This window comes from Cervus canadensis, chromosome 32, assembly GCF_019320065.1.
Source record: "Cervus canadensis isolate Bull #8, Minnesota chromosome 32, ASM1932006v1, whole genome shotgun sequence".
Lineage (NCBI taxonomy): Eukaryota > Metazoa > Chordata > Mammalia > Artiodactyla > Cervidae > Cervus > Cervus canadensis.
This window is the reverse complement of record NC_057417.1, coordinates 20,790,499-20,805,840: the sequence shown is the minus strand read 5'-3', so window position 1 is coordinate 20,805,840 and position 15,342 is coordinate 20,790,499. Positions and strand designations below refer to the sequence as shown.

Genomic DNA, 15,342 nt, shown 5'->3' with positions numbered 1-15,342 from the left:
TGGCTTCTATAGCTTCTGCCCAGAAGTGACACAGGATATTTGTGCTCACGTTGTATTGACTAATCCATAGCCTTCCCTAATTTCACAGTGGGCAGAGACAGGAATTCTTTCCACTTTCTGCCTGGAAGGAAAAGAACTAGAATGCCTGTGAGTGCGTGCTAAGTCCTTCAGTCATATCCGAGTCTTTGCAACCCTATGGAATGTAGCTCGCCAGGCTCCTCTGTCCATAGGATTCTCCAGGCAAGTACATTGGAATGGGTTGCCTTGTCCTCCTTCAGGGGATCTTCCCGACCCAGGGATCAAAGCCGCATCTCTTATATCCCCTGCATTGGTAGTCGGATTCTTTACCACTAGCACTCCCTGGGAATGCCTGTAAACAGCCCTAATGACAAACACAGCTTTCTGTGGCTCCTAGTGGAAGGGACAGCCGTCATGTAGAGGATTACCAGGGCAAGTGCCCATTATAAGACATGTCCTGAGGGAGCTCTTTTGTTGGTCACATGGGACACTACACAGAAAGCAGAGAGGAGGGCCTCCCCTGGTGGTCCATTGGTTAAAAATCAGCCTTCCAGTGCAGGTGAAGTGGTTGGATTGGGGGACTGCGATCCCATATGCAACAAGGCAACTAAGTTCGTTACCAACTACTCAGCCCATGTGCTTTAGTTAGAGAGAAGCCCGTGCATTGCAATGAAAGAGCCTGCGTGCCACAAATAAGACCCAAAGCAGCCAAATAAATAAGTAGCTTTTATAAAAAGCAGAGAGGAGTTTAATTTACACTGAAATATGGTGGGCAAGTGAACAGAAAATGCAGCTGTAAGAAGTTTACCTTCACGCCTGCAATTAGTAATCACTGAAAACAAGGCTTCACAGAAGGTGCCAGGGTCTGGTTAATGAAAGTTCTGGAAGTAAAACACCCACCAGTGGGTATGGCTTCAAATGGTCACAGAACACTTCAGTAGAGCTCATTGTCCAGTGTCCCTGGAGGGTCTGATGTCAACAGTAGTTGAGTTTGTACTGTCAGTGAGTGCTGCCTGTATAAACTTCTCCCCAGATCTCCCCAAATTTATCACATAGATACCATCACATTTCTTTTTAGAGTTGTACCCTTCTGATGGGCCTTCCCAGATGGCACTAGTGGTACAGAACCCAGCTGCCGATGCAGGAGACGTAGGGCGCTCAGGTTCGATCTCTGGGTGGGGAAAATTCCCTGCAGGTGGGCAGGGCAATCCACTCCAGTCTTTTTGCAGTAAGAAACCAATGATCTGAGCCACAGTCAGCTCCACGACTTGTTTTTACTGACAGTATAGAGCTTCTCCATTTTTGGCTGAGAAGAAGAAAATCAATCTGATTTCAGTATTGACCATCTGGTGATGTCTGTGTGTAGAGTTGTCTCTTGTGTTGTTGGGAGACACTGTTTGCTATGACCAGTGTGTTTTCTTGACAAAACTCTGTTAGCTTTTGCCCTGCTTCATTTTGCACTCCTAGGTGAAAATTACCTGTTATTCCAGATATCTTTTGACCTCCTATTTTGCATTCTAAATCCCCATGATGAAAAGGACATCTCTACATCTGTTTTTCTTTTTTTTTTCATTTTCCTTTTCGTGGTAGTCCTAGAAAATCTTGTGGGTCTTTACAGACCAGTCAACTTCAGCTTCTTCGGCATTAGTGGTTGGGGCATGTTTGCTAAGTTGCTTCAATCATGTCCAACTCTTTTCGACCCTAGGGACTGCAACCCACTGACTCCTCCGTCCATGGGATTCTCCAGGCAAGAATACTAAAGTGGGTTGCTCTGCCCTCCTTCAAGGGATCTTCCCAACCCAGGGATCAAATCCACATCTTTTAACTATCCTGCATTGGCAGGCAGGTTCATTATCTCTAGCGGCTCCTTAGGACCTATGGAATGCCTGAGTGGGAATCACGAATCTCTGTTTGTAAAGGTAACCCAGGGGATTCTTTTTTCCACTGAAATCTAGAATGAGACTCAGTGTGGAGATGTGGCCTTCCCTTGGTGCAGGGCCCTGTGTGGCTCCTGGACACAAGGTCTTTGTGTCCTCCCTTTTTCTTTTCTTTATTTAGTTGGCTGCACTGGGTTGAAGCATGTGGGATCTATCTCCCTGACCAGGGATCAAACCCGGGCTCCCTGCACTGGGAACAGAAGGTCCCAGCCACTGGACCATGAAGGAAGTCCCCTCCTCTATTTCTTTGATTATAGGAAACAGGCTTCATTCAGGCTCCATGGCCTTCCCTAAATTCTAATGGGCAGATTCAAGCAGTTGTTCATTAGGGAAGGGCAGGGATGCAAAACCAGGGAGCAGCCAAGAAAATTATGAGTAGCCTTGGGCCAAGAGCCTGATTCCCCATCAAGGGATGCACCCAATATCTTTGAGCTATTTTACAGATACCGAAACCCCCTCTAGGTGGGAGAATTTGATGATTAACAATGGTATCCTGCCCACAAGCATGTAGACACCTGACCAGTTGGACCTGAAGTTTGAGACCATGGACCCCTACTTACCTCACCACCAACCCATCAGAAGAATGTTCATGCCATTGATGTATGGCTAATACAATACCATAAAGCAATAAAAGAAAAAAAAAAAGAAGATTGTCACGAGTTGATCATGCCCTCTCTGAACAATTCCTATATAACTTTTCACTATCTTCCCCAAATGGTGGACAGATGGTTTGGAGGGCATGAACCCCCTGTGTCCCCCTTTGCCTGGTAAAGCAATAAAGCGCTCCTTTCTACTTTACCCAAAACTCTGTCTCTCAGATTTTTTTCAGCACTGGTATACAAAGAAGCTGAGCTTTCAGCATTATCTCTAGCTTTGGGGCATTGTGTAACATCACCTCTTCGAAACTCAATTTTCTCACCCGTATGAGATGACTCTTATTGTATTTTTGTTGTTGTTGTTTTGTATTTTTTTAAATGGTGAATATTTATTTATTTATGGCTGTGAGAGCAGAGTTGGTCCTCAGCATGTGGAATCCTTCTGGACTAGGGTTTGAACCCAAGTCCCCTGCACCACCACGGAAGTCCCCTTCTATTTATTTTATTTTTTCTTGTCATTTTGTTGTTTCTGTTGCTATTTGGTTGACTAAGTTCTTTACATTTTTAGGTATTAATCCCTGTTGATATGTGATTTTCAAGTTTTTCCTTCCTTTCCATAGGCTGTCTTTTCAGTTTGTTAATTGTTTCTTCTGCCCTGCAGAAGCTTTTGAGTCTGATGTAGTCCACGATGGAAATTCTGGATCAAGTGACTGGGGAAATGTTCTCAGAATGAGAAGAGGGTTATCAAGGTACGTCAGTGATAAAAAGCCGAGCAAGAATGTGGTCTCAACTGACCACATTTGATCTAGAGAAAGTTCTGGAGCCAAAATTGTATCACCAAGTTAATTCCACCACTGGCCCAATTCTTCCAGGAGGAGAGGTGCTGGGTAGTTCTCCAGAGATGAGGGACATGGGGGATGGGTGTACTGTTGGCAAAAGAATCTGGGTGGGGCATCAACAGTGTCCTCCAGTCCACTGTTCAGATCTACTTGCTTCTCCTGTTAAGTTCTCTTCATCTCAGTACAACTTCCCCAGGATTCTGCTTGATCACAATTTCTGGGTAAACTTAGGGAAGGAAGATTAGTTCTAGAGACACAACTGGTATCTCTCAGCTCTTTCCCCTACATCCACTCATTCTAGCCCACCCCTTCCCTTCTGCTCCTGGCTTCAGCTAGTGTTTCTGCTGCTCTCTACACTTTGTCTGGGGATGGAGCCTGGCCCTCACTCCTGAAGGGTATGAGTCCCCAGTTAGCATGCTTTATGAGCCCGTGACAATGGTACTTGCTCACTTACAAATAAACTTAGCATGGGGGCTTCCCTGGTGGTCTAGTGGTTAAGAATCTACCTGGCAATGCAGGGGAGACCAGTTCGATCCCTGGTCTGGGAAGATCCCACATGCCTCGGAGCACCTAAGTCTGAAAGCCACAACTAGTGAGTCCATGTGCAGCCACCACTGAAGCCTGTACACCTAGAGCCTGTGCTCTGCAACAAGAGAAGCCCCCGCGATGAGAAGCCCACAGAGCTCAACAGGAAAATAGCCCCAGCTCTCTGAAACTAGAAAAAGCCTCCACACAGCAATGAAGACCTAGCACAGCCAAAAATAACACATAACAATAAACAAATTCAGTTGTTAAAGATAAAAGAAACCATCAGCATGGGTAGCTGGAGATATTCCAATGGATCACCTGAATGCTAAGCATATTCCTGCTGTCCCCCAGTACATAGCGGTGGTTCTGCTTCCTGTTCTGACCATAGTCTCTTACCCCCTGCCCATCCATGTTGTTACGGGAAGCACACTGACCAAAATTGCCTACCCTAGCCAGACACCATAGTAACCATTTGCATGAGTTCTTCTTCAATAGGAAGTCCTAGAAAGGAAGATGGAACTAACAAGCCACCACCAACTTGAAGAGTTCAGGAAAGATCAGAAGGAGATGCCATGCATTCTACCACCTCCCAGAATCCTTCTTACTGGCTTCCATGCGTGCACCACCAGGAAGGATGCTGAATCAGAGTGATTGGCCGAAGAAAATTTGGAAACTAATCCCATCAACATAAAACCTGAGACAGGAAGCCACATGGCAGATCCGTTTTCGTGGGTTCTCTTGAACTTCTGCTCCCTGCCTGGGTGCCCCTTCCCAATACAGTCTGTCGCTTTGTTAGCTCGTGTGTCTCCCTGGACAACTCTTTCCCGAATGTCAGACAAGATCCCAGTCTTGGGTCCTGGAAGGAGTCCCCCTTCCTGCAACAGTATGGCATGTCCTTTTGTTCCCTGCTGGTCTATTGGCAGCAGGAGACCCAAGTGACCAGGTGGCAGATGTACCTAAAAACTTAATGGATTCTGGCTGTCTGCTCTGGTAGAAAAGGTCCCTCCCCAGTCTAGGAGTTAGACTTTGTAGACTCACAGGACCTAAAGTTGGGAGACTGTGAGCACAAATTCCCCAAGGAAGTCACTGGGGATAATGTAAAGTGAGGGGTTTTTTTTTTTCATTTTGGTCTGAGCCTCATGACTTGTGGGATCTCAGATCCCCAACCAGGGATTGAACCTGGGCCACAGTAAGGAAAGCCCAGAATCCGAACCACTAGACACCAGGAAACTTCCATTTCCTTCTCATTCTGAAGTTGACACTGTAGTCTCCCATCTGCTGTAATCCCTGGAATCACAAAGAGTCTGACATGACTGAGTGACTGACCTGAACTGGAGGCATTAGGTACCACTGCAACAACTCTTGAGGGGCTCAGGAGGGGGTCTCATAGCAGAGGTCGAGGCACCTGGTGGGTGAAGTCAGTGAGACCCTAAAACACCAAGATAACTGTTCTGGTCTTCAGATAAGGAAACAAACTGAGGCTCAGAGAGGTTTAAGTAACTTGCCTAAGTTAGTGATGGACAAAGGTAGGATTTTTACCCAAGTCTGAAAGAAAAGTGAGTGCTGGTCGCTCAGTCGTGTCTGACTCTTTGTGACCCCATTGAGTGTAGCCCCCCAGGCTCCACTGTTCATGGAGTTCTCCAGGCAAGAATACTGAAATGGGTTTCCATGCCCTCCTACAGGGGATCTTCCCTACCCAGGGACAGCTGGCTCTTAAATTGCTAGGATTTCCCAGGCATCAGCCTCCGGTGAGACTGCAATGGAGATGGAGATATATGGGCTATGAGGCGGGGCTCGTGAGGCTGGAGAGCTTCTGACATCTGCCTAGACAAATGCCTTGGAAGAACGGAACTGGGCCTGGGATAGGGGGGAAATGCTTCAGTTGTGAAGGGTCCCTGAAGGGTCCAGAGAGAAAGTGAAGTCACCAAGAGGAGTAGGAGATGGTGGGGTTGGGACAGGGTGAGCCTGCCCTCTGGGGTGAGGCTCGGCCTATGTACGCTGCCCACATGTGAATAGCACGAGATCGCGTGTCTGGCTCCCTCCTCCCCTCCTGCCCTCCTCTTCTTCTTCCTCCTCCTCCTCCACTACCTGGCCTGGCCCACGCCTCAGTGCACCCACTCAGTGGGCCTAGTCTAATCCTCTGACATCACCGCCTGCCCAGCACAGGCCCTCCCTGGCAGCTTGACAGCCCCCTCGCTCAGAGACCCGATTTAGGATCTCCCACCTCAGAACTATCTCTTCCCTCAGCCTCTTCCCTCCTTCAGCTCACAGTTCAAATTGAGGACACCCTAGAGTCAGTCCCAAACTGGGGGGCCGAGCCTACGATCTGTCCTGGCCTTGCTGTGTGACTCCCGGTAAGTAGCTGGCCCTCTCTGGGCCTCAGTCTCCTTGTCTAAATCCCCTCTACCCTCAGTTAATCACATCAGCCTGTTTTGGCTTCCTCTCAGCACCTTGTAGCTTTAGGAAATTTTTTTTTTAATGAGCTCACAGGTTGGTTGTTGGGAGACCACTGGACTGTGTGGCCCTTATTATTCACCCCAGTGCCAGCACGCAGGAGGGCCTCCATCAACAGCTGCTGACTAAAGGTCTACGTGGGTGAATGAAGGAACAGATGCAGCTCCTGCCTATGGTGGGGCTCTGGATATGACTGTGTGTTCATAAGCGCGGACGCATGTGCACTCCTGTGTTTGGCGCTCCCTGGCAGGGTGTGTGGTATAACACAATTGTGGGCATGTACACTAGGGTGTCAGCTCCACAAGGGCAGGGATTTGTGTCTGACTTGTTCCCTGCTCTATCCCAGCTCAATCAGGAACAGGGACAAACACATGGCTGGAATCAATACATCCTTGACTGTAAAAACATATGAAAGTGTATACACACATCTGGTGTGGGTCCACGTGCCAACCTGTGCATATAGTACAGTATAGTGTTAGTCACTCAGTCATGTCTGACTCTGACACCCCATGGACTGTAACCCATCAGGCTCCTCTGTCCATGGAATTTCCAGGCAAGAACACTGGAGGGGGTAGCCATTCTCTTCTCCAGGGGATCTTCCGCACCCAGGTTTCGAACCTGAGTCTCCTACATTGCAGGCAGATTCGTTACCATCTGAGCCACCGGGGAAGCCCTAGCCATGTACATGGTGATACCAAAAGCTCAGCTTCTCTGTATACTGGTGCCAGATCAAACCTCACACACAAAGATTGGGGTGAAGTAGAAAAGGAGAGCTTACTGCTTTGCCAGGCAAAGGGGGATACAGCAGACTCATGCTCTCAAAACCATGTCCTCCCTGGGGAAGATACTGAGAAGTTTTCTAGTAAAAGAAGATGTGATCAGCCCGTGAACATTTTCCTGATGCATTGGCGGTGTCAGGTACAAATCACCATATTCAACCTTCAGGTCCAACTGGTCTGGGGTCTGCATGTTTGAGGGTAGCATACCATAACTTTTCCCACCCAGAGGGGGTTTCAGTACCTGCAAAATCCTTCAATGATATTGTTGTATGTATCTCGTGATCGGGAATCAGGACGTTGCCCCAAGGCTGCTCTTGATTTAATTTTCCCTGGTTTTACAATCATTCCCTTCCCTAATGAACACCTGCCCATTGGAATTCAGGGCAGATCATGGAGGATGAATGAAGGCTGCTTCCTGCAATATCAGAGAAATGGATGGTGGGTGGGAGCTTCCCTGGTGGCTCAGTGGTAAAGAATCCACCTGCCAATGTGGGAGACATGGGTTCACTTCTTCATCCAGGCAGATCCCACAGGCCTCAGAGCAACTAAGTCTGTGTGCCACAACCGCTGAGCCCTCACTCTAGACCCTGGGATCTAGAGGAACAAGAGAAGCCACCGCAGTGAGAAGCCCCCACTTGCTGCAACTAGAGAAAAAGCGCATGCAGCCACAAAGATCCAGCACAGACAAAAATCAGTAAATAAAATTATATTAAAAATACATTTGAAAAAACCCTTAAAAGAAAAAAAAGAAATGAAGGACACAAAGGCCTTGAGACAAGGAGCCCACAGGGCCCTGCACGGTATCACATGCTCCCGTGTCTAAGGGTGTGGGTGATGTTGCTTGCACACCACCCCCTGTCCCATTTCCAAACTCCTCCAGTCCAGGGCCCAAAGGCTGGGTCCCGGTGGTGCGGAGCAGGGGGCCGCCTCCTCATGGGAAACTGGATCCCGGGACGTGCAGAGCAGCAGGGAGCAGGGCGGCCCCTTTGTCCCCCCAGATAATCCCCTCCCTGCCTGGCTCCCTTTCTCCCAGCAACTGGACAGTAAGGTCAGATTTGGGGGGCTGAGGGGACTAGGGTGTCACCACAATGCCGCCTTCCCTAGTTGTCCCCTGCCTCAGGGGCTTCTGCACCTCCCCCCACAACCCCCAAGGGATGACTTTCCCTCCCTCATGGGTGGCCCGAGGGCTCAGACCCAAGTATAAAGCCACCTCAGGGGAAAGAGGACAGGTGTCGCAGAACCACTGAGAGACTGCAGACAGGAAGGATCCAGGAGAGACCATGACTTCTCATCTGATGGGTGAGTGAGGAAGACAGGGCGCGAGGGTCCTGAGACCAGGAGGGAGGGGTACGGCCTGGGCCCTCTGGCCCATCTGACTCAGGGACCTGGCTGCTCTTGCATCTGCTGGGAACCTCCAAAGCCTTACACACAAATGATTTCATTCATCATTCATTCATTCCAGACATACTTCTGGAGTGCCTATTGGATCCTAGGTAGCAGTCTAAGTGGGCTTCTCAGGTGCTGCTAGTGATAAAGAACCTGCCTGCAATGCAGGAAACTGAAGAGACCTGGGTTTGATCTGTGAGTTGGAAAGATTCCCTGGTGGAGGGCATGGCAACCCACTCCAGTATTCTTGCCTGGAGAGTCTCATGAACAGAGGCTCCTGGTGGGCTACAGTCCACAGGGTAGCAGAGAGTTGGACACAACTGAGGTGACTAGGCACACACGCACAGTAGTCTAAGTACTGGGGCTATTGTTGCTGTTTAGTTGCGAAGTCGTGTCCAACTCTTTTGTGACCCCATGGACTGGAGACCTCCAGGGCCCTCTGTCCGTGGTATTTCCCAGACAAGAATACTGGAGTGGATTGCCATTTCCTTCTCCAGGTGAACTGCCCCATTCAGGGATCAAACCCACGTCTCCCATATTGGCAGGTGGATTCTTTACCACTGAGCTTTCAGGGAAACCCAAGCATTGGGGACACAGCAGTACAGAAACAGACAAAAAATGAGATTTCTTTCTGAAGACAGACAGTACATGTAATCATAAGTAAATTATCATACCAGTGTGTCTTCCCAGTTAGCGCTACTGGTAAAGAATCTGCCTGCCAATGTAGAAGACATGAGACATGGGTTCGATCCCTGGGTCAGGAAGAACCGCTGGAAAAGGAAATGGCAACCCACTCCAATATTCTTGCCTGGAAAATTCCATGGACAGAGGAGCCTGGCGGGCTACAGTCCATGGGGTCGCAAAGTGTCGGACACGAGGGAGCACCCACACAGATGTGATAGAATTTGAATACGGTGATCCAAGTTTGTTGAAAACATGAATGAACAGAGCTTCACTTCAGGCCTTCCCTTAAGTTCTGAACTTCTGGGAGGTCAGGAATATAGACAGGGAAGCTAAAGAAGACATCCTGGTCAGCCTCTCATCTCCATCACTGCTGGTGACCTTAAGTTTTTTTGTTTTTGTTTTTAATTTGGCTACACCAGGTCTTAGTTGGGGCAGGTGGGATCTCGTTCCCTGACCAGGGATTGAACCTGAGCGCCCTGCATTGGCAGTGCAGTCTTAGGCTTTGGACCGCCAGGGACATCCCCCAGAGGGGCCTTTGAGTTGAGCCCTGAAGTTTCAGAAGGAGAAGCCCTGGGTGGGTTTGCAAGGTGGTCCTGGCAGGGCCCAGCAAGGGCAAAGTCTGAGTAGGGGATGCTGAGGAAAAGAGGGACCAGGCCTTAAGCCCACAGTGAGGACTTTACTAGTCACTGTGTTAGGTGAGAGCCATGGGAAGGTTTGGACAAAGGAGGGATCTAGCTGGACTTGAGGAGCTTCCAGGTGGCAGAGGGAGACAGAGGTGGAGGCAGAGACAGCAGCCGGGAGACAAATAGCTTCTAAATACATCTTTTATTTATTTATGGCTGTGCTGGGTCTTCGTTGCTGTGCCCAAGCTTTCTCTAGTTGCAGTGAGTTGGGGATACACTCGAGTTAAGATGCGTGGACTTCTCGATGCAGTGGTTTCTCTTGGTGCAGGCTCTAGGCACACAGGCTTCAGTAGTTGTGGCTCCCGGCCTCTAGGGCACAGGCACAGTAGTTGTGCGAGGGATTAAGGGTTGCTCCATGGTGTGTGGGATGTTCCCAGACCAAGGAACAAACATGTCTCTCCTGCGTTGGCAGGTGGATTCTTTACCACTGACCCAGCAGGGAAATCCACAGGTTTGAAAACTTTGTATTGAAAATAGCAGATAGGGACAGAGAAACATGCAGAAGTCCTAAGTATCTAGCTCAATGAGCTTTCACAGAGTCTAGGTATGCTTGTCACAAGTGCTCGGATCCAGAAACACAGACCTAGGGAGTTCCCTGGTGGTCTGGTGGTTAGGATTCTGGGCTTTCACTGCCCAGGTTCAGTCTGTGGTTAGGGACCTGAGATCCTGAAAGTGTCACGGTGTGACCAAACACAAACACAAAATCCCACAGACCTCGTGGCCACCTTTTAAGGACAGAGCCAACAGGATTTAGTGTGGGTTGAACATAGCAAGAAGGAGAGAATGAGGCATCCGAGAGGACCCCGTGACTTTGACCTGAGCACCTGGAAGCATGGACATGCACTTTTCTGAGATGGGGAAGACCAGGGAAGGAGGGGAACAGGGCAACTAGAGCTGAGCAGTGGATATTTTGACTTGAGATGCTTATTAACATCCAAGGGAAAATGTCAAATGGGAAGTTGAATACACGTGTCTGGAGGTCAGGGGAATTTTTTCTTTCCTTTTAATATTTATTTATATAAAATTGCATTAAAAAAGAATAAAATAAATAAAAAATAAAGAAAAAAATAAAAATTTATCTTATTTGATTAGCTGGTTCTTAGTTGTTGTGGCATGCAAATTCTCAGTTGTGGCATGTGGGGTTAGTTCCCTGACCAGGGATTGAACCCGGGGCCTCCTGCATTGGGAGCTGAGGTCATTAGCCACTGGACCATCAGGGAAGTCGCAGGGGAATATTCTGGGCTAGAAATAACCTGCTTACAGGGTGAGCCTGCCCTGAGTTGCACACACAAGGCCGTTGTAACCACAAGGGTTGTATCCATGTGAGGGGCTGCTATGATGAATGAGTGAACCAGCAGGTGAAGTCAGGGACCTGGTGCTGACCTCTGATTTCTTCCTGCCAGCCCCCTTCTGCCTGCTGACCCTGCTGCTGCCACCTCTCAGTTTGGGAGCCCCCATGTCCACAGCTGAGTCTATCACCCAAGCCTATAAACTGGCGCTCAACATGCAGTTGCAGACTTCAGCCCTGCTGCAGACTTATGTGAGTGACAGGGCATGAGCAGGGGGTGAGGGGAGGAGGCTGTCCCCTCCTGGCCCAGCCCTGGGGAAGGGAGGCAGAACAAGGCTGGAAGAAGCCTCCTCCGTGGGTCCTGGGGTACAGAGGCTCTGCCAGCTAGAGACACGCCCACAGGAATGAGGTCACTGATGGCTGGGTGACCTTGGGCAGGTCATTCCTTCTCTCCCTGTCTTAGCTTCCTCATCTGCCAAATGGGATGGTGATCGTGCCTTGGCTGACCTCTCAAGACTGTTAGATTTGAAGGAAGCACCTAGAGGGAAGTTTTTTCCAGGCTCATGAGTCTTTCCATAGTCACCTCCTGCCCTATGCTTTCCTGAGCCTATGCCATGCTGGGAGATTTAGCCTCATGATCCTACTGGCTCCTCAGAGAGCCGTAAGAGGTAGAATTATGACCTGTTTTTACCAATAAGAGTACTGAGGGGGCTTTCTTAGACTTTAAAATTTTTTTATATTTTTATAATTTTATTTATTTTTGGCTGTGCTGGATCATTGTAATTTAGTTTGGGTTCTTCTCTAGTTTCGGGGAAGAAAAAGGCAACCTAATCCAATACTCTTGCCTGGAAAATCCCATCGATGGAGGAGCAATTATGCTATAGACCATGGGGTGGCAAAGAGTCGGACCGGACTGAGCGACTTCACTTCACTCACTTCACTCACTTCACACTCTATCACTGGAGAAGGAAATGACAACGCACTCCAGTACTCTTGCCTGGAGAATCCCATGGACAGAGGAGCCTGGCGGGCCATGGTCCATGGGGTCACAGAGAGTCAGACACGACTGGTGACTGAGCACTGAGCGCCTCTCTGGTTGTGGCGAGTGGCGGCTACTCTCGAGTTGCCGTGTGCAGGCTCCTCACTGCGGCGGCTTCCCTCGTTGCTCAGCACAGGCTCTAGGGCTCGCAAGGCTTCAGGAGTTCTGGCGCGTGGGCTCAGTAGTTGCAACTCTCTGGCTCTAGAGTACAGGCTCAGGAGCTGTGGCCCACGGGCTTAGCTGATCTAGGACATGTGGGATCTTCCTGGATCAGGAACCTGTGTCTCCTGCATTTGCAGGAGGATTCTTATCCACCGAGCCACCAGGGAAGCCCTCTTTTTGATTTTCTGATGTGGACCATGTTTAAATGTCCTTATTGACTTTGTCACAATACCGCTTCTGTTTTACCCGTTGGGTTTCTTGGCTGCGAGGCATGTGAGATCTTAGCTCTTCAACCAGGGATTGAACCCACACCCCCTGCAATGGAGGGCAGAGTCTTAACCACTGGACCATGAGGGAAAGGCCAGGAAACTGAGCTTTAGAGGGGCAATAATTTACCTGAGGTCACAAAACTGTCTGGAAGTTCAAAGCAGCAGCCTGCTGGCTGGGTCTGACCCACAGATGCTTTGTCTAGGCCATGAGATGCTTGTTCAAATTTTGCACATGAAAACCTGTCAGAAACAGGCACAGGGGTGCTGTTGGCCTCCAGTCACTGTGGCCCACTCCCACCCCATCTGCTTCTTCTCCAGGTGATGCGATCTACCTGGCCCCTGGAGGCCCTGGTTTTGTGACTCTTCCACTGAACTATATTCTAGGTCCACGCGAAGTTACCTAGCCTAGTTTCATTTTTCTTTTTTAAAGTCTAGTCTCTCTCTTGTAGGCTATGCTGGGTCCCTGTCGCTGTGCTCAGGGTTTCTGTAATTGTAGGGAGCACAGGCTCCTCTTCTTTGCGGCGCTTGGGCTTCTCATTGTGGTGGCTTCTCTTGTCACGAAGCCTAGGCTCTAGGGCTGAGGGCTCAGGAGTTGTGGTCCCCAGGCTCAGGAGCCCCATAGCATGGGGAATCTCTCTGGGGCGGGAATTGAACCCATGTCCCCTGGTTTGGCAGGCAGATTCTTAACCACTGAACTACAAGGGAAGTCCCTTCCTCTAATTTCTAGTCACATATCTGCCACCATCCTCTGGGTAGCTTTGAGGACCCTGAGTTTCTCCATTTGTAAATGGGGATGTAGGACTAGGTGATCTATCAGTTACAGAATTGATCAGTGTGGACTAAAATCCTGTGGGTCTAGGTTTGTGGAGGTGAGAAATTTAATGGAGGAGGCATTAACTAAATAATACTATACTTCAATTCAGTATTAATAACTGCATATCAATGATTATTTAAAAGTGAACAAATATTAACCACTGAAGAATGTGAGTAAAAAGGAAATAATACGGCTTTAACCACATTGTCACTAATATATTTAGCTTGCAGATACTGTAATAAGTAACATAATCATAGTGATCATGATATTTATATAAATGTCATTAGTGAATGATATTAACGCCCTAATTGAAAGCCAAGTGCTAAGTGCTTTATGTCTATTACATCTTATCATCTTCCCCATTACAGTGCCATGTGGGAATTACTGAAGCTGTGATTCAAAGTTGCACAAGTTGTATGTGGAGGAGGCTGAGTTGAAGCCTAAGAGTCCTGGGGCTCTGCGCTAGCACATTTCATCAACTCCCTGAGAGGCAGGGAATGCTGACTCCCCTAGGAGGAGGCCAGTCTCATGGAAGGCAGATGTGAATTCAGGGGCACCCTAGGGCAGCGTTTGGGTCCCCTCACTCTCATCTGCCTCTGTCTCTCGTGCAGCTCGAGCACCAAGGCCGTCCGTTTAGTCGTCCCGGCTTCTCAATCCCCGAACTCTCACTCAGAACCCTGCCTTCAACCGACATGCCCTTGGAGAAATGGAATGGCCTGGAAGATGGAGTACGTCTGAGCCTCACCCAGCAGGCCTTTTGGTCCTTCAGCCAGCACCTCCTGCTTGCGGTGCGTGACCAGAATGACATAAGCCCTTTGAATGACAATTCCATCGTGGTGGATCAGCTTTGGGAAGCAAGACTCAAGGCCAAAGGCCTAGCAATCAAGTTGGTTAGCATCATGACTGCCCTGGGCCTGCCCACACCCCCAGCAAACCCCCTCGGTACTGTCCCCTTCGGGGACTCGGCCTTCCATAAGAAGTGTCGAGGGTATGTAATAATCCGGGACTACAGCTTTTGGACAGACCGAGCTGTGACTTTCTTGGGTGAGCTCAAGGCCAAATACTCTGAATAGAGGAGATGGGAATTCCTGTTAGAGGCTGCAACCCTTTCCCCTTCACAGCTGATTCTTCCCTTTTTTTTTTTCTCTCACAAGGGATTCTTTTCTGCCTTGCCCTTGGCTAGAAAGGAGACACATGTTGTCTAGCAGACAGGGCTTGTGTACCACATATTTGGAACATTTTCTGGGAACAAGGCCTCTAGTCCTTATGCCTGGACCTTCCTGCCTAAGTCCTGTGGCCTCCCCTCCAGATCTGGGTGGGACTCCATGGACAGCATCTCATGAATTCCCATTCCAGCAGTACTGGTTGCTCACTTCCTGGGTGGAAAGAAATACCTCTTTGAAGACGCTTCACTTACAGTCCATGGGGTTGCAAAGAGTCGGACGTGACTGAGTGACTAACACTTTTCACTTTCACTTCCCACTCTACAGGGGAGTATAGTTGGTCCCCGTCCTGTCATTTAGGGGAGGTCCAGGGACTGCCTTCTTGTGTCTATCTACCTCATTTCCTGTATGAAAATATGGACTTTCTGAGCAACGAGGCCCCCTTTTCCCTGGAGTTCATTTACTCCTCGAGACTACCTCTCTGACTGTGGCCACTGCTCCAACTTCCCATCTTAAGGTGTTTCATTTCCTAGTCAATGGATGTGTGTTTGAAAAGCTCAGGACTCGAGTCACATCTGTTTCTTGCTCAGGACACATCCACTTCAGGATGACAGATGGCATCCGTGGCCCGGGGCTCTCCTGAACCTCCTCTTTATAGTGTGGCTTTTGTGGATGGCTGGGGGGACCAGGTCATACCCCAAGG

At 49.1% G+C, this 15,342-nt stretch overlaps 1 protein-coding gene across 1 annotated transcript; it reads left to right on the top strand.

The window, feature by feature from the left end:
- Window positions 1-11,246: 11,246 nt before the first annotated feature.
- Window positions 11,247-14,549, top strand: LOC122433555 (cardiotrophin-2-like). Its single transcript, XM_043456589.1, has 2 exons — window positions 11,247-11,444; window positions 14,088-14,549. The coding sequence occupies exons 1-2, from the start codon at window positions 11,247-11,249 to the stop codon at window positions 14,547-14,549; spliced, it is 660 nt and encodes a 219-aa protein (XP_043312524.1).
- Window positions 14,550-15,342: the final 793 nt, after the last annotated feature.